The sequence below is a fragment of the Sus scrofa genome, chromosome 7 (assembly GCF_000003025.6).
Source record: "Sus scrofa isolate TJ Tabasco breed Duroc chromosome 7, Sscrofa11.1, whole genome shotgun sequence".
NCBI classification, from domain to species: domain Eukaryota; kingdom Metazoa; phylum Chordata; class Mammalia; order Artiodactyla; family Suidae; genus Sus; species Sus scrofa.
This window is the reverse complement of record NC_010449.5, coordinates 97474367-97496518: the sequence shown is the minus strand read 5'-3', so window position 1 is coordinate 97496518 and position 22152 is coordinate 97474367. Positions and strand designations below refer to the sequence as shown.

At 42.4% G+C, this 22152-nt stretch overlaps 1 protein-coding gene across 1 annotated transcript in view; it reads right to left on the bottom strand.

Moving 5' to 3' along the window:
- Positions 4847–22152, bottom strand: part of LIN52 (lin-52 DREAM MuvB core complex component) — a 109653-nt gene continuing 92347 nt past the window's right edge. Inside the window, 1 exon segment of the mRNA NM_001185836.1 lies at positions 4847–6874. Within this exon segment, the coding sequence (NP_001172765.1) occupies positions 6819–6874 (56 nt within the window). The 3' untranslated portion in view covers positions 4847–6818.

Here is a 22152-nt window from a genome sequence, read left to right as displayed (position 1 = left end):
ATTAAATAACATAATGGGTAAGATATGCTGTACACTGTTCTAAACACTTGCAAGCACTAATTTAATCTGCACAATAACACAATTAGGTGCGTTGGACCCATTCCGTAAATAGGTAAACTAAGGCACAGAGTGATTAAGCTATTTACCCAAAGTCACCTAGATAGCAGATGGCAGAAACAAGATTTGGACCCAGGCAGGCTGACAGCAGGGTCTGTGCCCTTCTCCACAATGCTAGGCTGCATCTTTCGAATGGAGGAGGTCCTGAGGACACTGAGACTCAGAGAGAAGTGACTTGGATAAGTCCATTCCTGCTTCTCTCTCAAATCTAAGATCTCACCAAAACTTAGATCAGCAACAAGGCTGTGAACACTGAGTATCATGGCAGTTCATTTTTTCTTTCAACAAATTCTTTTTTTTCTTTTTAGGGCCATTCCACAGCGTATGGAAGTTCCCAAGCTCTAGGGGTTTAATCGGAGCTGCAGCTGCCAGCCCATGCCACAGCCACAGCAATGTGGAATTTGAGTCATGTCTGGGACCTACACCACAGCTCACAGCAATGCTGGATCCTTAACCCACTGAATGAGGCCAGGTATCAAACCTGAGTCCTCATGGATACTAGTTGGGTTCCTTACCGCTAAACCACAATGGGAACTCCCTCAACAAATTCTTATTAAGGAGTTTCCAGGTGGCTCAGCAGGTTAAGGATCTGGCGTTGTCACTACTGCACCTCAAGATGCTGCTGAGGCACTCCACATGCTGCAGGCGTGGCCAAAAAACAAATAAAACAAAACAAAAAAACACAAATTCTTATTAAGCACTTATTATGTGCCAGGTCCTGTTCTAACATCTGTTTATAGCCAAAGAAACTATAGGTGACTGAACAAATTTGGATCAATTCTTTGACATCTATCAAAAGTGATTTAAAAAATCAAATCTTATCATTACTTCTCTGTGTCCTAGATAGAAAATGGAAAAACAACAAAGCAAATTTGATTACTTGAGTCTTCTGGTTCCTTGGATTCCAGAGAATTGGGTGTTTTCTGGTACTGGAGGTCACTTGCAGAAGCTTTAAGTATAGATCAAAACAGAAAGCAGAGGGCAGGATAAAGATGAAAATGCATGTGAGTCCAACTCAGCTCAGAGCTTGAGTTTAATTGAGATTCCAACTGCCATTCTCCTCTGCATTCCTTTGTCCTTGACCAAGTTCATAGCTATATCACCCCTAGTAATCCCTGTAATGGGCTGCAATCCTGGGGGAGCTGTTTCTGTTTATTAAATGGCCAACCTCCGAGCCACATGGAGTATGGCCAGTTGTGGCTTCTTGCCCTGGCAGCTGATGGGCCACTTTTCTGTTTTAAAAACCAGGGATCTTCCAGAAGAGAGAACGGGGTTAGCAGGCAGGGGGTAGGGAAGAGCCAGACACACAGAGGTGATGGGTGCTGGAAACGAGGGCCCCTTCCAGGCCATGAGCCCTCTGAGAGCAGATTCATGTGTGCGCTGCAAGGGTGCAAACCTTGGGATCGTAAGTACGGTTGTAAAGGGCTTTGATGTAGTTCCAGGGATGGTGACATCATTATTCCTGCCCATGATGCCACCACTGTGGACAGGTGGGAAGAGGAGTGAGGAGACTAAATGGGGACGATAGGCAGACGATGGGGAATGAAGAGGGCAGAGTGGGGATCCCCTGAGGGTCAGGAATTGTCAGTGCTTCAGGCCCCGGCTCAGGGGACGGGACCAGGCTGCACCCAGGGTGCTTCTCTTCCCTCTGCCCTCAGCCCCAGTGTCTGCTTCTTTGGAGTTGGGGAAATACACTGCAGCAGCTGCTCGTTTAGAGAGCCTATTCCCTCACTGTACCCCCCACCCCCCGCATCTGTCTTCTGGTTAGAGTTGTGTGAAGCGGAAGACAATTTGGGGCTTATTAGTGTCCCAGGGAGACATGTAACTTGTGTTGCTGGGACCCAAACAGCAAGAGTCTTAGCGGCAAACTCCAGCCGAGAAAAGACTGAGGAATTGTCTCACCTAATTACGGGGAATGGCCCTCTTTGTGTTTGTGATTCGGTACGGTTGTCCGATCGCTTTTGATCGCTTTTCTCCATTTGCTGGCTCAGGCTATGCTGGAATTGTGCTAATTAGAAGAGAAATGGACAGAGTGATCCTGTCAGCCCTGGTTACTGGTGGGGACAAAGCGGAATATTATTCTGAGGCAGTGTTTTGTGAGGGCCCTTCTTCCAGCTCTCATTAGGAGGAAGGGGCCCCCAGGAGGGGAAGGTTCCGAATGCCTGGCCTGGCTAATGGAGCATTGGGGTGTTCATGTGCTAATTAACAGGCTCTGCCAGCACCTGGTGCCACCTGAAGCCCCAACCACCCCTGCTCAGGAAGAAAGTGTTGGGCAAAGGGTGGGGAGGCTGGTGGCCTCTTTAAGCAGAGTCAGGGACACATCCCCAAAGTGCCCCAAAGCCCAAAGAGACAGGAGAAGTCAGTCACCGGGCAGCTGGAACTTCACGCACAGGAGAGACCGCCAATTGTCCATGCTTTTGGGGCGGGGGAGTGTTAAGGCCCTTTGGCGAAACGAAGCCCAGGCAAGGGCAGGCAGTCCTGTAGCTCTCAAAGGATGAAGGAAACAGAAACAGAAACCAAAGGCCTGGAAATGGAGTTTGTGCAGAAGTGAAAGCTGATGAGAAACCATGTTATCTGATCCCTGGGACCATCCACCTTGGCCTACGGCCCATCTCCCCACTTTCCAATCTGCGCTTACTTTCCTGTGATGCCTTAATCCTGGAGGAAACAGAAGGGACCAGAGCATGCCACTGGAAATGAAACTTCCTGGCTTCATTACAAAGCCCCTGGGAAAACCCCAACACCTTTCAGAAGCCACAGCGGCAATGGACTGACTTTTATCAGCTCCATTTTCACTGCTCTGATTTGGTGAATCCAGAAGACAGACGAGCCATAACGATGCACAGCTAAAGGAACTAAAACAACGAGCAGCCAGCAAGTGGCCACTTAAAAATATACAGTTAATGGGTAACAAAAAGATAAATTAATGATAGCATTTTGATATCCATGCAGTTGATATAGCCTGTGAACTTCTACTGCTCCAACAATGGGAAGAAAGCCAAGCAAATCAGCTGAGGCCTAAAACCTGAGACTGAAGAGAGCAAGAAGCAATGAGACTGCTGGTGAGAAAAGATTAGAATAAGAATTCGAAAATGTGCCTCCAGTGCTATGCTTCTCAGGAAAACAAACCTGTAGGCAAATAATAAATAATTATCTATTAGAAAAATGATCTCTGGAGTTCCCTTCGTGGCTCAGCAGAAATGAATCTGACTAGCATCCATGAGAACACAGGTTCCATCCCTGGCCTCACTCAGTGGGTTAAGGATCCGGCCTGCCATGAGTTTGGTGTTGGTCACAGACGTGGCTCGGATCCCGTGTGGCTGTGGCTGTGGCTGTGGTGTAGGCCAGCAGCTATAGCTCCGATTGGACCCCTAGCCTGGGAACCTCTATATGCTGTGTGTCGCCCTAAAAAGACCAAAAAATTTTTTTTCTTTTAAGGTTTAGAGCAGCATATTTGTAATGCTGTACCTTTTAAGTTAGTCAACCAGCCAGGCTCTTCTAGATCACAGAACTCTACTGTCTACCCAGATGTTTTCTTGGGAATCAGTGACAAACCAATGATGCTAAGCAATTTGCTTTCCTTAAAACGGAATGTTTCTCCTAAAAGGGCATGCTCTGATCTGGAGCAGGGAAACTATCAACGGCTGACAGCAGCAGCGCTGATGAATACTTTTTTAGTTCTTTTCTTTTTTGTTTTTTGTCTTTTTGCTATTTCTTTGGGCCGCTCCCGCGGCATATGGAGGTTCCCAGGCTAGGGGTCGAATCGGAGCTGTAGCTGCCAGCCTACGCCAGAGCCACAGCAACGCAGGATCCGAGCCGCGTCTGCAACCTACACCACAGCTCACGGCAACGCCGGATTGTTAACCCACTGAGCAAGGGCAGGGATCGAACCCACAACCTCATGGTTCCTAGTCGGATTCGTTAACCACTGCGCCACGACAGGAACTCCTCTTTAGTTCTTGAACACAGTGTGTACTAAGGGTTTTAGCAGGTGGGAAGAGAAATACTTGGTCTTGATCCATCATGTTTAACTGGAAGCCTACAAACACACGGGTCTTGAACCTCCAGTTCACAGAAGACACTGAAGAATGAGATGTGTGGGAGACAGCCCCAACCTCAGGGAGCACATAATTTAATGGGGCAATAAGACACGTACTAAGATGACTTAAGTAGAAGGTGGAGTGTAGTAATAAAAGTCATAAGGATGGTGTATGTAAATGCTGTAGGAAGACAGTGGGAAGAATTATTTCCAGCCAGATCATCAGGGGTTTACAGGAAGGATAGGCTGATGTGTATGAAAAGGATGCAAGACTTTTTAGGAACTCAGTGGCATGAGCAAAGGCACATAGTGAGGAACGGGGACTTGTTCAAATTAACTGGAACAGAGACTTCATATATTGGAGAGAAAGGAAACCAAACTGGAGGGCTGATTAGGATTACAGGAAGAGTTTTAAATGCCAGGATGAGAGATCTAGACTTTATGAATGGGGGGGCAGTATTACAGATTTTTAAATATGACTTTAGGGAGTTGAGCTGTCATGAGTTAGATGGCCTGTAGACAGACTGGCAGCTGGAGACCCCGCAGTAAGTGACCACAAAGGCCCACACCACACACTGTGATATTAAGGGGAAGACAGTGGGTCATTTGTCATTACTGTTATGCTTTCTGATGAGGTCTATGCTTTAAATATGCAACTTGACCTTTTGAAAAAAAACTCACTCTCCTGTAAAAGGGACATATTTATTTTGACGACACAGAAACCATCATATACAAAGTACGATCCTCCAACACCCTGAAATACACACATGCACACGTTGTACATAAATTTATATTATCAATATAAAAATACATCATTAACATTTCTAAGGACGACAAATACAAAACCAATAAATATTGAAATTCTAAAACATCTACTTACATTAAGTGCTGGTGAATAAGATGACAGTAAAAGGAAGAGGCCAAAGCAGACCAAAAAACCACCTACAGAGCTTCACTTTGCAGACTGAAGTTGGTTTGGGGGAGGTTACCCAATGTTCTTCATGTATTTCCCAAGCACTTAGAAGCACTTGGAAGCGCCTGATGTCATCGACTCTCAAAAACAGAGCAAAGCAAGAATTTGACATTATGGCGCTATTTTTTTTGCACACCTCCCCCTTCTCTCTCCCTCCCCATCTTTCACACTCTTTAACCGCATTTAAGATAAAGGAATGTCAATAATAAACTTTACTTAAAGATCAAAGCCCCTATAGTCTAACTTTCTATAAGCATCCAAGCAGAATGTTTTCCTTCTCATACTCTCCTTTATGTCCTGTGTTAAATTCCACCCCCTTTATCAATAAGTAAAATTGCATGGATAGCCAAATGCACAAATGAGAGAAAAAAATCCGACATTAATTCTAGCATGGGAAACCAGGCAGAAGTGTCAGAAAATGGTTAATAAACCAGCGATTAAAGTGAGTAGTGCTGTGCCCCAACAGACATGCGGGGACCAAGAGCTTGACCATAACAATGTTCTTTGTGTCCGAACACCCACACACCACTGCCACATGGATGTTCTTTTCATGAGGCTTAGGAAACTCCATGTACGCCTCAAAATAACAGAAGCTGGGGGCCGGCTTAGAAGGCAAAATAAGGAGAACACGTATAATCCATTTCACCAGCAGGCTAGATTTTCGGGTTTTAACATAGAGACAGATAACTGGTAAAGAGCTCCCTAAGAGTTGTAAAGTCAGGAATTCTCTTTTTCTTGTGTGTGTTTCTGTCACATGAGAGAGATATCTAATCTGTGCTGTGAAATGGGACAAGGGGGGACAAGACACTGCCACCATTCCACAGCACATTCCTTTAAGGTCAATTAGAATTTGTAGTTTTTAATCAAGTGGGAACTCCTACAATCAATCCCCTTCTCGGATCTTTCCGGCCATGCTGACTTTCTGGCTTGAAGCTCTAACATTAGATTAACTTGTCTCCTTCAAGTTGGTTTTGAGGTCTAGAACCCAATGAAGCCTTGCATGTGCCCTTTACTAAAGAAGGTGGTCCCAGGAGGGACCTGATATGCAGGGATCCCCTTCCCTGGAGTCAGAACTGCTGGTAGGGGCTGGGAGGTGGGGAATAGCAGGCTTTGGGGGATGGGACTACCATGAGAGGTGTAGAAATTTAAAAGCATTTCTCCAGCTGGGGATTGTTGGAACCTAGTGTACAGTGGTGAGTTCACAGGTCAAGCTACATGGTCTGGTCCAGAGCGTAACTGGTTTCTGGACTCCTCAAATCACAAATGCTTCCTAAGAGATCAAGTACAACTCAAAAGAACGTGTCCAATCAACATGTCACAACTGACTTTGCCATCGCTGAATCAAAGCAAGTGTAAGATCCCGGAGCTCCTGAATCACTTCCAAAAAATGAGAAAGCAGGACTTTGACCTTGAAGAATGACATGTCCTCTGGTGTTTCCAACATCCGAGGCTGAGACGGTCAAAGTCTGGAAGCTGACTGACTAACTGCACTGATCCTTGGGTGGAGCATATTCTTCTCTTGCTGCCGAAAGTCCTCAGAGTCGCAGAGTGCCAGGAGCAGGGAGAGGGTCAGTCCTGGAGGTGCACCCTCCAGCCTCTGGCCAGGAAGCAGTGGGTATGCATCCTCTGAGCTGCACTGGGAGGGATGCATGGCTCCAGTCCCCAGGACATCCTGACCACAAGCAGCTGCTACTTCTTCGGCTTCTCTAGAATGTTGAGGAATTTCCCCCGTGTCATTTCTCTGGCTGGAATCACAAAGCAAATGAGAGATCAATGAAGACCTAAGATGTGAAAAAGCGAGAGACTAATTTAAGAACATAGGGAGTTCCCGTTGTAGTGCAGGGAAAAGGAATCCGACTAGTACCTATGAAGATTGGTTTTTATTTTTATTTTTGCTTTTTAGGGCCGCACTAGCGGCATATGGAGATTCCCAGATTAGGGGTCCAATCAGAGCTGTAGCTGCCGGCCACAGCCACAGCCATGCAGGATCTGAGCCAGGTCTGCGACCTACACCACAGCTCATGGATCCTTAACCCACAGAGTGAGGCCTAGTCAGATTCGTTAACCAATGAGCCACAATGGGAACTCCTCCATGAAGATTTGGGTTTGATCCCTGGCTTCACTCAGTGGATCAGAGATCTGGCATTGCCATGAGCTGCGATACAGATTGCAGATGTGGCTCAGATCTCGTGTTGCTGTGGCTGTGGTGTAGGCCAGCAGCTGTAGCTCCAATTTGACCCCTAGCCTGGGAACTTCCAAATGCTGTGAGCTTGCCCTGCCACCCCCACCAAAAAAAGGAGTTCCCATTGTGGCTCAGGAGAAACAAATCTGACTAGTATCCATGAGGATGCAGGTTCAATCCCTGGCCTTGCTCAGTGGGTTAAGGATCTGGTGTTGCTGTGAGCTGTGGGGTAGGTCCCAGATGCAGCGTGGTGGATCCCATGTTACTGTGGCTGTGGTGTAGGCCAGCAGCTACAGCTCCCATTAGATCCCCTAGTCTGAGAACCTCCATATACCACGCGTGTGGCCTTAAAAAGACAAAAAAAAGAAAAAAAAAAAAAAGAAAAAAAAAGAAAACCATGCAGATTGATTTAAATTGTATACAGGAGTTCCCTTGTGGCACAGTGGGTTAAGGATCCAGTGTTGTTACTGCAGCAGCTCAGGTTTGATCCCTGGCCCAGGAACTTCCAAGTGCTGTGGGTGTGGCCAAAAATAAATAAATAAACAACTTGAACATAAAGTTGCTACCACGACAGATTCAATCACCACTAATCTTCAAAAAGGGGGAAAAACAAACCATTATTGACAACTAAAACTGTACGTAACTTCAGAAAGTTGGTAATTGCTATAAGGCACTGGCCACATGAAGAAGACTTTATCATTTTACCCTTAAAAAAAAAAGTCATCGGGGCATTCCCCCCAAACCAACCTCTCTCTCAAGAATGTAACCTAATACTCATGTTCACTATCTTAGGGGGTTTGCTCTTGGAGGCTAAAATTCAACGGAGATTAGAGTCTTTTCTGGGTTGTTGGTCTCTGGACATTTATAATCTCAAATCAAAATTAGAGCTCATTTGCCCCATCTCTCAGCAGTGGTAGTCCCTGGATACTGTAATATAACAGGGTTTATATTCCCTCAGTGCAGTTCATCTGTGGATGGAGTAATAAAGTAGGGTTTATAGAGCTTTGGTCTTCTCTCTCTTGGCATTGTCAGTCCTTAGATATTTAATATAGCCAGGCAAGGTTTATGTGTCTTTCTCTGACTTTCAGCACCATCAATCTTTGAATGCTGTAGTTACAGGAGGGTTTATACAGCTACTTTCCTACATATGAAGCTCTGAAATGAAAGTAAAACATTTCTCAATTACAAGACCCACTCCAGAAGCCCCCTGTTTTAGCTTTCAAGCAAATCCTCAAAAAAAAAAAAATATATATATATATATATTGTTTGCAGCTTAACACCACCCCTCATCCCCACAAGATCATCTTCTCATGTCTCTTAATGGATGTAACAGTGCTGAAAGTTTCCGCCGGCTGGCTCTGGGGGCCAGAAGTCTTCTGCAACCATGCAGGAGATATACAGCAGGCTGTGGTACGCTGTAGCCTCCCAAGGATATGTTTCCACCTTGGCCAAAGAAGTGAGGAGGCTAGGGAGGCACCTGCAGGGACGAGAGGGACCTGTGCCCTAGCGCCCCTGCTTCCTTCCCCAAGTGCAGAGCAAATGGTGCTGGATGAACGGGCTCCCACTCCCCACCTCCTACCATCTGCATTTAACAGTAAAACAACACCAACTTTGTAACAGCAGGAAAGCTTTTGGTGAGTGCCGTCTATACATTTTCCATCTTTCACAAGTTCCAAAGCTCCAACAGAGGGATGGAAGCCCCAGAGTTGGGTCTTATCTCAGGTGCCCACAACCCTACCCGGCCCAAATCAAACTGACCATTCCTTCCTTAGTGGATTTACGCCAAACCCCATACCTATAAAGTTCTTTTAAGCCTTGCAATTACTTGTTGATATATATGTCTTCCTCCATGGAAGTGTAAGAGATTGTTTTATTATTTATACCACCAGCCCCTATGATAGTGCTGGACCTGGTATCTGCTGAATAAATTTTGGCTGGGTGAATGATAATATACTTAAGAACTAGAACTAAGCAGGAATGCAATAAAGTTAGCTTCCTTTCCTTCCACAGACAAACCGTCAGGACGTGTTAGTGACCCTTATTTTTCCATTCTCTACATTGTGGGATTCTTGTTAAATTTACCTTGCTTATGTGGCAAGTCAAGTCATTTCTCTTGATGGAAAGAATGCCAGATTATTGGAGAGATCCAGAGACAAGGACTAACTACTCTAGAGGAAATCCAAGCAAGTGTTCTCTTGCCCATGGGAGTCAGCATAGACTCTTTCAGAGAACACAGGATCTGAATTCAGTTTAAGTTCCAAGACTAGTATTTATCAGCTGGGTGACACACTGATTTGGGTAAGATCTCTGAGCCTCAGTTTCTTCATCTGTAAAATGAATAGCATTTTAATGTCACTTGCCCTGCCCTCTTGGGTACTCAGTCATGATCATGCTTGGTATAGTGGTATTATTAACACAGCGTCTTTTAGAGAAGAGTAAACAGTCTGTTGCTTTTCTTTCTTTCTTTCTCTCTTTCTTTCCTTTCTTTTTCTTTTCTTTTCTTTTTTTTTTTTTTTTTTTTTTTTTTGTCTTCTGTGTTTTTAGAGCTGCAAAGGCGGTATATGGAGGTTCCCAGGCTTGGGGTTGAATTGGAGCTATCTATGGCTGCTGGCCTACGCTGTAGCCACAGCCACTCGGGATCCAAACCGAACCTGTGACCTATGCCACAGCTCATGGCAACGCTGTATCCTTAACCCACTGAGCGAGGCCAGGGATTGAACCTGCGTCCTCATGGATGCTAGTCAGATTCATTCCTGCTGAGCCACAACAGGAACTCCTGTTGCTTTTCTTACATGAGTGTTTCCTGAGTGAATAAATGAATGAATTGTGATAAGGGAGGCTAGCAATCTCCAAAATCCCATTCCTTGGAATATTTTCCCTCAGCCGGATCCTATAGGAATTGACCTATACTTTTGGCCAGAGTGGGTCTCATCATCTATTTCTACTGGATAGGTTTTCTGCCTACCCTCTAGTGCTTATTAATGAATTTAAACACAGTATCAAATGATCCTGCAACATGGCTAGAAGCAGGTGCTCTGGAAATCAGACTTGGGTAATACAAAACCCTGCTGTTGGAGCCTTCTTCCAAAAATCCTGGGCCAGGAGCACTGTACTGATCTTACTAATTGTTTCTGCCTGCTGCCCTTCAGATTCCCCAATTCTTTACGTTTTTTTCCACAAATGGGAGAATGACCAATATTTTAAGACTTACAAATTTAAAAGGCCCAATCTACTTGAGGGATCAAAAGGATTTAAAAGGAAAAATAAATGGATATTCCAAAGTCTCTTAGTGGCAGAGCTCTCCTTGAATTTCCCCAATCCTTTTTAACAACCCCCTTTCCACTCAATCATTCCTCCCCCTTCAACCTAATCTAAGTACACAGAGCTGCTGCAAACCACAGTAAAAGTAGAAGTAATTCAAAAGACATCATCTTCTTCGTGGGAGGGGAGAAAGTTTCCCATTCGCTGGTCCTATATAGGAGATATACGAATTCGTGACATAGCTGCTCCCTAAAAGAGGGCTGTGCCCTATAAATCACATCCTAAGCACCAACCCTTTTTGTGCACAGAGAAATTGCGTTGGGTCAGGGGCTGCTCCGGAGCACGTGCCCTCCTGTTCGCTTGTCATCAGAGATGTTAACATCTCTGATTAATTCACATACCTCTTATTTTATTCCTCATTTCTTTATCCTTGCTCTCCTGTTCTACTGCAGTGTGAAGATTCTTACCGACCTGCTACTGTAATCACCGCCTGCTAACTGCACCCCCCAAACCTAGTGAAATTGTTTAGTGATGCCAACCGCGCTTTTAATTTGCAAGACATCAGACACAGAGGTAATTTATACCAACATCTGTTCATTTTTGACTTCTGAAACAAACTCGCACATGCTGCTACAAAATCCCATTAGGAGTAGGGACACAGCCTTCTGCTACTATTCTGTATTCCTCTTCTACACACACACACACACACACACACACACACACCCCTACCTTCTAGTAGGGTTTTATATGTAAATTCATTTTACTAAAAAACTCCCACCAAGGATTTCAAATCTCTTTGGGGAAAAAAAACCTTTCGAGAAGTCTACAGCTCGCTTACAGAGGACAGGAAGGTATTTCTATTTCCTCCTGCCTAGTTCCAGTCCTTCTTCCCAACAGTTATGGTTTGTTGTAATTCCTGCATCAGTGGCCATGGTAAGATTACATGCTCCTCAGGTTGGCACTTCAAATTCCTGCCTTGTCTCTTGGTTCTTTTTTTCCCACACTGTGTTCAAGGACCGTCCTAGAGACAATAAGATCGCTAGAGAGTTTTATCTGGAGTCAACAACATTTCTTAACTATTTTCTAATTCTGGATTAACTCGCTAGGATTATAAAATTCAATGGGAAGGCATCACTGCTACCACATTCTAATCACCACGCAAGCAGGATCCACTGGTCCTCAGCCATCACAGTGAGTGCTGTGCAGGAGAGAAGTCAGACCCCCTCGTAAAGTCATGACTTACAGGCCCTCCTATGCTGGGCACCGACCACAGACTGAGAAAGCCACAATCAAGACTATTGCCACAGGGTGAACATGCGAACTGCTGCAGAGCATGGCACAGGGGACAACGTGTACACATTTAGAGACGGCAAGTGGATAGACTACAAGCAACTTGCAGGTTGATGCAGTTTCTGTCACCCACTTTGTCGTTTCCCTAGGGCTGTCAGGCTCGTGGCAGCTGTAAATACTGGGGTATATTTTAGAGAGGTCAGGGCTGAAGGGAGGACTCCATCCTGCTTGCTGTGGAGGTGGCGTGTGCTTTAATATAATCTCTTCTTTCGACTCTCCAATTCCTCCATCCTACATTTAGCCTTGCCTCTGGCTCCCTTTCCACAATGACTATCCCCAAACTGCCTTCTCTGCAGTAAATTTTCTGGTGGCTGGTTGAAAAAGATGCAGTGGTACAGATTGATTTCTCACCGATGAGGGGATGAGGGATTACCAGAGGCACCCTGGCTAACGAGATTGGGTGCAGAACCTCTCACGAGACCGGCCCTCTCTGCCAGGTTTTGCACCTTTCACCCATGACATATGGGTTTCATTACGGAAAGACTTTCCAGATTATAACTTTGAGGCAATTGCCTGATAAAATTTTGCTTGGCTCTCATATAGGGAACAATGTAAAGACTGAGTAACTTCTAATGAAATGGAAGAAACTCATAATGTTTGGTTTTCAATTTTTTTTTGGTCCTTTTCCTTAGGGCCACACCGGAGGCATACGGAGGTTCCCAGGTTAGATGTCAAATTGGAGCTGCAGCTGCCAGCCTAGGCCACAGCCACAGATTCGAGCTGGATCTGTGAACTACGCCATAGCTCATGGCAATGCCGTATCCTGAACCCACTGATCGAGGCCAGGGATCAGCCCCGCATCTTCATGGATACTAGTCAGGTTTCTACTGAGCCACAATGGGGACTCTGTGGTTTCAATTCTAATGCAAACTACTTTAAATATTTCTGAGCCTCGACATAATTAAAACATTAGTGTGGTAGAGAAGAGTTAATCTCCACTGGTTCTCTCACATCTTGAAGAGCAACAACAGGCTGTTCAGGAAACTAATAAGAGTGGTCAAGAAACAAAGGACACAGAGCATCGCTTTTTAGCTTCTAGATTTAGACAGGCTTGAATTTAAACCCCAGCTTCTACACTGGCCCTGGACCACTGCGGGCAAGTTGCCCAAGTCATCTCTCTGAATTTCAGTCTCCTCAGATTGCAGACTATACAGATTAACAGCTATGCACAAAAAAGTTATAAAATTGCCCTGGGTTTTACAGTGATAAAGTGAAAAACATTAAATTCTTCCAACTGAAGAAGGTACGGAAGGATTTTTTTGTTGTTGTTTTCTGTTAAACAATGAGAGCAAAATAATTTACTGGAATATCAAAGCCAAGAGCTAAATAAGCAGGCCACTAGCAGAGAAAGGGAGGACTGTCACAGAGCCAGAATTCTGCCCCATTTGTTGGTGAGCAAAACACAGCACTGGTCATTTAGCTTTAAAAAAAAAAAAAAAATGGCAATATGCTGTGTACACCACTGCTTACTTTAAGCTTTAAGTAAAATAAAGAAGTGAACAATTACGATGGAACACGTAATGTGAGAAAAAAGAATGTATACACATATGTGTAACGGGGTCACCAGGCTGTACAATAGAAAAATTATATATATAAATAAATGAAAAAAATAAATTAATTTAAAAAAAAGAAAAGAAATGAGGAAGGGGCTTCTGAAAGAACAGAAAAATCTGGGAGTTCCTGTTGTGGCTCAGCAGATTAAGAGCTGGACCAGTCTCCGTGAGGATGCAGGTTCAATCTCTGGCCTCACTTAGCGGGTTAAGGATCTGGCATTGCCGAGAGCTGCAGTATACGTTGCAGATATGGCTGAGATCCAGCTGTGGCTCCAATTCCATTCCTAGCCTGGGAACTTCTACATGCCACAGATGTGGATATAAAAATAAAATAATAATAAAAAAGGAATAGCGAAATCAATAGTAGTCAGGATGCAGGAGAAGTAAACTGCAGCCTTCTGATAATGTCTTGGTCTGCGGAACTGAGTTCTCAAGTAAACAGCAAACTCCTGTGGTAGCAGACACCTCCTGTCTGTTGCTAGGACACACTGACGATGTCTTCAAACTCCAAACAACTGTGTGAGTTTGTCTGTTTCATGAACTGGCTGCCCATTAAACCAGAATCTGATCTACCTCACTGACAAACCCTGTCTTCACAGTAGGCCTTCATTACTTTACTAAGTGACATACACTTAATCTTAATCTGCGCTCCACAAAACTCCCCTGCCCGGCCACCTTCAAATTTAACATGATGATTGTTCTTAGTCTTTTTTTTTTTTGTTTTTTTGGCCTCACCTGTGACACACAGAAATCCTGCAGCCACGGATCAAACCCACATTACAACAGCAACTCGAGTCACAGTAGTGACATCAGATCCTTAACCCACTGAGCCACCAGGGAACTCCTGGCCTTAGTCTTGATGCCTTCCTTGGGTATTTTGTTGGCCATGGGAAACAGTGGTGTCTCCTCAGCTGCCACTTCACAGAGGAGGTACCAGGCTAGTACCGCATGAGCACATAAGCAGCAGCAGGAGTGGCCAAAAGTAGATGAACTATTTATTTTTTAAAAGATTTCAACTGCCAAACAAAGGTGAACATGAATGATTCGCATCTGTGTAACATACAGAAGGATCAAACCTGTGTATTACTTACAAGCAGCTACCTTCCTTCATTATACCTGCAGCTTCTTCTAGCATAAGGGAACACATAAAACCCTAGGTAGTTTGGTTTAAATCAGTGCACTAAAAAGTTATCTATATAATTAGCTTTATGGAAGATGTTAAGTAAAAATTATGCCATTTATTACAATTATGGCTTTGACTTTTCTTTAAAAACTTTTTTTTTGGTGCTCGAAATGTTGAATGTGTTCTACTAACTTTGAGGGAGCTCCTAGTCATCAGTGTGTGCTGTCAGAAAGGCAGGAAGGGGTGATGAATGTTTAATGAGTCATGCGGAGAGCCTACCATGTACTAGGTATTAGGGAAAATTCAAACAGATGAGAAGTGGTCTTTGAGATGGAGCTGGCTAGCTGTCACAGATACCTTGGTAAATTCAAGGAGAACAAAGGAAACCAATGTGACTTAAGAATGCTGATTTCTCTCTCGCAGGAATGTGGACGTTGTCCTGTCACTGTAGTACAGAGCTGGCATGCAGCAGAGCAGTTCCAGGCAGTCTGCCAGACTGCAATTCTTCACCATGCTCCAGTTCAGACTTTGGCACAAAACGTACTACTAAGTGATCAATGATTCAAGTCAAGGACTAAGCGCTTTTGAGAGTTCCCTCGTGGTGCAGCAGGTTAAGGATCCAGTGACATCACTGCAGCTACCTGGGTTGTGGCTGTGTGGTACGCAGGTTCAGTCCCTGGCCCAGGAATTTCCACGTGCCACAGGTGTGGCAAAAAAAGAACAAAATAAAGACTAAGTGCTTTATAATGCCTCTAATATAAGAGTGGCTGGGGCTAGGGCCATTGTGAAAAGAAGAAGATGCTACGAACTGAGTCTGGTGTCACTGGATGAGAAGGGCTCTCTGAGGACCTCATGAGAACATTCGGTAGCCCTCAAAAAATGGCATAACTGTAATAAGGTCTACTGTCCATTCTCAATCAACTCTTATGGGAGGGCCCATCCAAGTAAGAGTATGGCAGAAATCTCACGTTTCTCTAATATATACAAAAGTAGCATTTGAAGGCAGGCAGAATAGCCTTAGGGCTTTTGGCCAAAATTCTTTGGGCATAAGAATTTCAAAAAGGAGAATGAAGTAAGTATTTAAAAAGAGACAGTCTGAATGCTACAGCTGTGACCAAACTATCTGTGAAAATCTTCATCCTCAGTATTCTCCAAAAATCCTTTTGGGGGTACACTTTCCAGATTCTCTTTCTATTGGTAGTCTCTCTAATAGGACTTTTTCTTCCAAAAGGGTGAAGTGGCTAAGAACAGTATTCCCTCCAGAGAATTCAGAAAACGATAAATTTGTATCAAATTTTTTTTCCCTTTTTTGGCCACACCCGTGGTATATGTTTTTGTTTTGTTTTGTTTTGCTTTTTGGGGCTGTGCACATGGCGTATGGAGGTTCCCAGGCTAGGGTCCATTTGGAGCTATAGCTGCCAGCCTATACCACAGCCACAGCAACATCAGATCCGAGCCTCGTCTTTGACCTACACCACAGCTCACGGCACTGCCAGATCCTTAACCCACTGAGTGAGGCCACTTATCAAACCTGCAACCTCATGGTTCCTAGTTGGATTCGTCTCCGCTGTGCCGCAATGGAAACTCCCGCACCCGTGGTACATGGAAGTTCCCGGGCCAGGGATCACATCAGAGCCACAGCTGCAGCAATGCCAGATCCTTAGCCCAGTGTGCCAAGCCAGGGATCGAACCAGTAATGCCACAAAGACAAGCCAGATCATTAATCCACTTCACCACAATGGGAACTCCCTCAAATCTTTTTGATCAATTCATAGTAGGGGCCATTTCCAGAGAATGTTTTATCTAAGAAGGAATATAAAAAAGAAAATCCAGGACTCAATGTATAGGTAAACACATTTGGACAGTTCCAATATGGAAAATAATTTTAATGGCTCTTCACAACAGAGGGGAAAAGAAAGGACAGAAATATCCAGCCAACAGATTTATCCTCAGAATATAAAACATCAAGCAGGAACATAAAATATGGGAAGTGTCAGCCATGATGCCTGAAGATTGAAAGCAGAAGTAGAAGAATCTTAATTGTCAGGCATTTGAAAAATGTATTCAGGTGAAAGCCTGTGTTTCTCTATCAACTCTCCTTGCCTTGCCCTCTTTCAAGAGCAAAACAAGACTAGATTTCAAATATTCAATCCTTTTTATCATCCTTCCTCCTACTAAAAAACAAACCCAAACAATAACAACAAACCCCAAAGATTTGTGTTCAAGAAATGAGAGCTAACAACTTATTTGCATTGTTTCCTCATCAGAGGGCCTCACAGGCCTATTTCATAGTTTCATTTGGTTTCCTTTCCAAGGGTAAACTCAACTGAATGCAAGCTAATGAAATCAAAGCAATGGATTAATACTCTTGGGGTAAACTTTTATTAGATACTCTTAAATTTTTGCAGAACATTCACACTTTAGGGTCTTTACACAGTAATACATCGTGGTTGAAACACTCACTCTGATCATGGCTAGTCACTTCACACATTCTTAATTTCCTCATCCATAAAGTGAGCACAGCAATAGTAACTTATCATGTAGGGTTAAGAAAAACAACAACTAGTCAAAGTGACTTCATCAGTAGACAAAATATTTTTCCCCAAGTTAGAGTAATTTATTCATAGGCAATATTCCATTCTCAGGAAAATCAGACCAAGATCACAGCATAGTTACATTTCAAAGGACCTGGGTATTAAGACAACTTTCCTGCCTGGAACCTCCCTACCTCAAAGCTAAAGTCTGCAGAGGATGCAGGCCCAGTCTTCTTGACCCCCAGGGCAGGGAAAGAGTTACATCTTCACACTGCGAAGCCAATAAAAACCTCTCTTGATTATAATTTAGATAAGAACCACTGGATTGAATAATAATGTCTGAAACTCCCCTGGCTGTTTCACCTTGAGACGTCCATCACTGGGTTAAACATGATGCTAATTGCATTTGGATTGATTAATTTCTCTCACTCCTGTCTATTCGAATAACGCTTAACAAAATAATCATAGCACCCAGAGCCAAATCTTTTCCGTCAAAGGAATGAAGCCATCAGAACAGGCAGAGATGAAAGAAATGAAGATGACCCGTAATTACTGCTACGGTGATATCATTACCATATTATACAAAATGAGTGTGGGGGGGAGGGGGAGGAGAGGGAGGAGGGGCTGAGATTATTATTTTTTTTAATGGAATGCTACGATATAAGAATACAGATTTGACATCAAGTGGAATACAGAAATATGGAACTTAAAAAAAATACAAATCTTGGTCATGAAATTGTAAAATCCAACAAACACTGAGGCCCAAGATACATCAAGTGTCTTGGGCTGTGAGCAGGTATCATTCATGCCACTATTTTTTCATCGCAATAACACTTTGTATATGACTTATACAGAGATTTAAGATGCTGTCTTCATACCACAAGCACTTCTATAGTTACTGCAGAATTTTTCTTTAGGCCAGGGAATAATATCATTCTACTTTAATTTTGTTAGAGGGGGCCTTGTTTGTAAAATTAGAATCTGGGTTTTAACTGAAGGTAGTTAGTTTAAGACACCAAAGAAAATGTCTATGAATCTTCATCCATGTTTCAATAGATAGCAGTAGGGACTTAACTCACTAGCAAGGAAGAATCTAATTATTTTCTGATTTTCCTGTGGTTTGATGTGACTCTTTTAGCATACATGATAGGAAAACCCATGACTGTATAGGATTTGAACTTTAGGTCTGAATTTATCCCTTATTAGACAGTGATCTCAGGTAAATTATGAAGCCACTCTGTGCCTTGGTTCCTTCATCTGTAAAATGGGGGATCAGTACCTACCTGAGTGGGTTGCTGGGAGAATAAATACATTTAAGTGCCCAGTTAAGGGCTGGTACAAGAAAAAAAATTCCCCCCTAATTTATGGCTTTTACAAAACTTTGAACAAGATTTTGGTTATCTCATTTAATGAAGTTATTTCAAACAGACTGTGAAGTGCCTTGAATATAGATTTTAACAAATATTTGTGAAGTAAATAAATACTGAGAAGGTGCATCATTTTAACAGGCTAGAAATATCTGGGGGATATTTTTGCTAAGGTATTTTAAATAGAGAACCATCATTAAATTGAAAACAATAAAAACAGACATTGAAATTGCTTTATTTAGCTCGGACATTTTTTTTCCATTTTCTTTCCATTTTCTTATATAACAAATATGCCCAAAGAAAACAAGCATATGTATTCCCTATTTGTTTTTTTTGTTTTTTTTTGTATTCCCTATTTGTAATCATTGTACTGTGAACAGTGCTTCAAAAGAAAAAAACAAAAAACAAAAACCCTGTGTTTCTGCCAGGTTAAAACAAGAATCTAAACCATTTACTGCGTTAACTCAGTATTCTCTGCATGTGAAGTTCCCAGGCCAAGGAGTGAACCCAAGCCACTGCAGTGGCAATATTGGATCCTTAACTGCTAGGCCAGCAGGGAACTCCTCCTTTTCAATTCTTAATTCAACACTGTGCATAAGAAATTGTTGTCCTAATAAAAGGGTTTTTTACCCTTGGACCCAGCAATTTTACTTCCAGGAAGCTATCCCAAAGATACACCAGCAAAAATATTAAATAGGATGTTCACATGCCTATTCATTCAGCACTATCTATAATAACTGAAGACTGGAAACAACCCAACCGTCCCTTTTTAGGGAGGAGGCTCCTTATTATGGAGTATTATTCAGCAGTAAAAAGGAATGAAGAAGAGACCTATATTGCTATGGAGAGATCTCGAGAACATATGTTGCGTTAAAAAAAAAGCAAGGTGCAGAATACCAGGGACAGTATATCATCTTATGTGGAAAAATTAGGACATGGGGAGATACATAAATATATTTTCTTGTATTTTCAAATGAAACAATGAAAGGATAAGTTTAGTATTAGCTTTTAATAATAAAGACGATTACCTACGAAAGGAAGAAGAGAGGAGGATGGGATAGAGATGGAAGGTATGAAAGACACTTAGAATGTACCTTACACATCTTACTTTGGGACACCATATAAATATTTTATATTAAAAACCAAAATACATTAAATAGGAAAAAGCAATCTCTAAAAATGGAAATAAATGGAATATAACTCAAATCTATGAAATTTGACATAACCACACAGTTTACAAAAGTTAAATAACTGTAAAAGACATATTCTAACTATATATCCCTACAAGTATATAGCCTAAGGATGTAAAGAAGCACAAAGAAATCTTACGTTGCATTTAGCAATCTTGTTACATGTAGTTAGTGCTTTTGATGCTAATGTCACTATGGGTTAAAACATAAATAATAATGTTAGTTATTAGGAACCAAGGTTTCTAGCGTAAGAGAAAAAAGATACTAATATAAAATAAAATACATTAAATTAAAACCCTTTAACATCTTTAATTTGAACTGGGCATATTGGCAGGAACACGATTTCCTCTTCTCTTAGAGGAAAAAAAAAAAAAAACTAACAATTTATTTACTAACTCTGTCCATGGAAAAGGCCCAGAAGCAATAAAATTCCAGTACCGATGAATACTATTGGTGCTTAGTATTTCCACTGAAAGGAATCAGGGTTCTTTGGAGAAATGGATGAGATTCCAAGTCTGAAAAAGTAAATAAACCAGGAATATCTTGACACGCTGAAAGCAAGGAAGTTAGCAAAGCTTCCATGGGAGTCAACATGAAAGGGCATACACCGACTAAAGATGAGACAGTTTTGAGTGTCAAAAAAGAATAATGATTACAGTAGAAAGAAATATATTAAGTATAAACACCTATAATTTTGTTTTTGTCTGTGGTATGCAGTGGTTTGATATGGAATCTCAGTTTTCAGACAAGGGACTGAACCTCGGGCCGCAGTGGTGAAAATGCCAAATCCTGACCACTAGATATATATATAGTTCTTTTTTTTTTTTTTTTTTAAGGGCCGCACCTGCAGCACGTGGAGGTTATCAGGCTCGGAGCCGAATAGGAGCTGAAGCTGCCGGCCTATGCCACAGCCACAGGAATGCTAGATCTGAGCCACACCTGTGACCTACACTGCAGCTTGCGGCAATGCTGGGTCCTTAACCCACTGAGTAAGGCCAGAGATCAAACCCGTATCCTCACGGACACTATGTCGAGTTCTCAACCCACTGAGCCACAATGGGAATTCCTCCCACCTAAACACCCTCGGTCACTTCATTTCATTTCATGTTCTGAAAACTGGTAAGTAAAGGGCGGGGGGTGGGGGGAATCTCACATTTTTTTCTGCATTTCCTCTTTGGATTATATTTCAGGGAAACCAAACAGTTGATGATTTATTAGAATAATTATCACCATCATTATTATTATGAAAAGGATCGGACTGATACCACCTAAACCCACTGATTTTCAATGAAACTGGAACAAATGAAGGGCCTGTGATGCCTGATATGCAGCAATAACAAGTACACCTGTGAAGCATTCCTGCCAAATTGATCTAAACCCACTTTATTCTCTAATTTGAATAGATTACAGGAATTATTTTGGGGGAAAAGAGGAACATGTGGAATGCTACTGCCAGGATAAATCATCCAAATTTAAAATGTAGGAGATCTTTTAGGACAAACAACCCAGTTTCTTCAACAATTAAGTAGCATGGAGGAAAAACTCTAAAGGAAGAAGAGAGTGTGCTTACAGAGAAGATTAAGAGAATGAAGATTGATGTCAACCAAATGCATTGTGTGGACCTTGTTCATATCCTGACTCACACAAACCAATTGTGAAAAACACAATTTTTAGCCAAACTGGAGATGGACTGTGAGATATGTTATTAAGGAATTATTATCTTATTTTGTTTGGTGCAATAACTGTGTGTGTTTTAAAGGCCTTCTCAGAGACACATATTAAAGTATTTATGAGTGACACGGTACTAGGATCTGCTTTAAAATACTATAGCCAACCACACAACCACAACAAAAAGTGTGATATAAAGGGGTTGGAGATAAAACAAGAATGGCAAAAGTTGACAGTCGTTAAAACTGGGGATGGGTATGTGGAGTTCCTACTTTAGTTAGGATACGTTTGAAAAATCTCCATTAACAAGAAAACCTCGCCAAATGCTTCTCTGGAAATACAGCTTTTTCTCATTATCACTACATATCAATACAATGAAGAGTAGGCCGGGGACAGAGATGGGGATAATTAATTTTGTAGAAGGCTTGGAAATGCATGGACAGGAAAAGCTTTAGCAAGGGGGGGAGTTTTCATGTCATGAATGTTTATTTCCATCGTTAAATTCCTTGGATGAGGAACAAATTACACATGACCAATCAAAAGCAGATTACATATTTTTTAAAGTCTACCAAACCTAACTCAGGTTAAGCCTAATAATAAGGAGCTGCTGCCTTCCAATCTTTCTTAATTATTTAAGAAATCATACTGACAAATCTAAGAGCACAATTTTCAGTTTATTCATAAAATTGCTATGAGGGAAGCTCTCTCACTCAACATTTTGCTTCTATAAAATTCTCTAGGAGGTAGAAAGAATGAGTTGGTTAGGCATTTACAGAATCTTCTCAGAAGAAGGTT